This window comes from Sesamum indicum, linkage group LG6, assembly GCF_026168435.1.
Source record: "Sesamum indicum cultivar Baizhima isolate 11 linkage group LG6, ASM2616843v1, whole genome shotgun sequence".
Classification (NCBI taxonomy): Eukaryota; Viridiplantae; Streptophyta; class Magnoliopsida; order Lamiales; family Pedaliaceae; genus Sesamum; species Sesamum indicum.
In genome coordinates, this window is record NC_142662.1 from 13,514,193 (window position 1) to 13,515,985 (window position 1,793).

Below are 1,793 nucleotides of genomic sequence, written 5' to 3' on the forward strand. Positions count from 1 at the left end.
TACACTTGTTCAAATTGCACATAGCAGCAGGTATATTTTCTTTACATGGGATAGTCAACTTAGGGCCATTTTGCATGTGAGCTGGTGGTTTCTTCTCTAACACATATAGTCTCCCTTGTTGCCTACCTATAGCCATCACCTTTCTAGTCAGAGGGTCCTGCACAATGCAAGTATGATTTATAAAATGCACACTATAATGATCATCTTCACATAACTTGCTTACTGAAAGTAAGGTATGTTTGAATGCAGGTACATATAAAACATGTTTTAATATAAAGTTTTGACTTCTATGAACATCTCCTACAATTTTAACTTGTTGGCTAGATCCATTAGGCAACTTGACAGAGACTTCGTTGTTAAGAGCATAGAAAGTTTTGAAAGCCTTTATGGAGGCACACATGTGGGCTAAAGCCCCACTATCAATAATCTATAAATAATTAGTGATAGGAATTGTACCTACATAGTCTTGAAAATCAGAGAAGTTTGAACTTAGGTGGCTATTGCTTTGGTCTTGTGTGACCTTTAGTATCGCCTTTTTGACAAACCTTGAAAATCTTCTGTCCTCATCCAAGTTGAGAGTTGTCTGTAGACTATTTGCTTCTTGCTCTGTTATTCCATTTATAGTTCTGAAATTCAAGGGTCTGCCACCAATTTTCCCTTTGTCTGTAATACCTTTATACCAATCTGGAAAACCTATCAATTCAAAGCATCCTTCCTTCAGGTGGCCCCTCTTCTTGCAGTGTTCACACAGCAACTGTTTCTTGTCTATAGAAGCTTTCTTGAAATTTCCTCTTGTGTTCACTTGCCTTCTTGGTTCAAGAACTTGCGCAGCCATTACTCCTTCCTTTTCAATATCATTAATTCCAGAGTTGACATCTCTCTGTTTCTCCACTCTATGCCTTTGTAGCAGTGGGCAAGGGATCCATGAGTAAAATCTGGTTCCTCACATGATCGTAGGTGTTGCTAAGGTCCATGAGAAACTGGATTAATTGATAAGAGGTCATTTTATCAGATACTTTCTTGCTTGCTCCACAAGAGCACACGGATAATGGGTCAAGTGATCCCCATTCATCCCAAAGCCTTTTAAGTCTTGTGAAATATACTGCCACATTCATGTTCTTTTGTGATATAGAAGTAATGTCTCTCTGTATCTGGTAGAGTAGAGGACCATTACTTTCGCCAAATCGCATTTCGAGTTCTACCCACAAGTCCCTAGCCGAATCTGCATACAGAAAATCTTCTGTAATTTCTTTTGTAATGGAGTTCAAAATCCAGGATACGACCATGTAGTCGTTCTTCCTCCACTGCTCTACGGCTTCCTTATCTTCTGTTGGTTTTTGACATGTTCCATTAATGTAGCCTAGCTTCTGTCTTGCTCCAATGGAAATCTTGATTGATCTTGCCCAAGAAACATAATTGCTCCCGTTTAATGGTGTTGATATGAGAGCTATCCCAAAGTTATCACTCCCTTGGTTTTTCATGTTGTTGTATTCACCAGAGGTTCTTTCTTCCATGGTGTTTTGACATTCCGTTTTCTTTATTCAAGAAAGTGGCACTAACAGTGCAGAGGCTTGGTGAGATTTGTTGTATCAGAGCTTAACCTGCTCTGATGCCATGTTAAAATAGATGAGACGGGATGAATTTGAAGGGAATTTATCAGAGTAAAGTTTACAGGGAAGAGAAGATTGTATTTCATCTGTCTGCACTTGAGCACGAAGGGGCTGTATATATACATATCAAGTTCTAACAAATTTACCTAACTACTAAGTTGCTAAACAATTCAACCTGTCACT

The 1,793-nt window shown here is 38.8% G+C and overlaps 1 protein-coding gene across 1 annotated transcript; it reads right to left on the reverse strand.

Moving 5' to 3' along the window:
- Positions 1–893: 893 nt before the first annotated feature.
- Positions 894–1,514, reverse strand: LOC110011372 (uncharacterized). Its single transcript, XM_020691416.1, has one exon. The coding sequence runs from the start codon at positions 1,512–1,514 to the stop codon at positions 894–896; it is 621 nt and encodes a 206-aa protein (XP_020547075.1).
- Between the last annotated feature and the right edge of the window lie 279 nt (positions 1,515–1,793).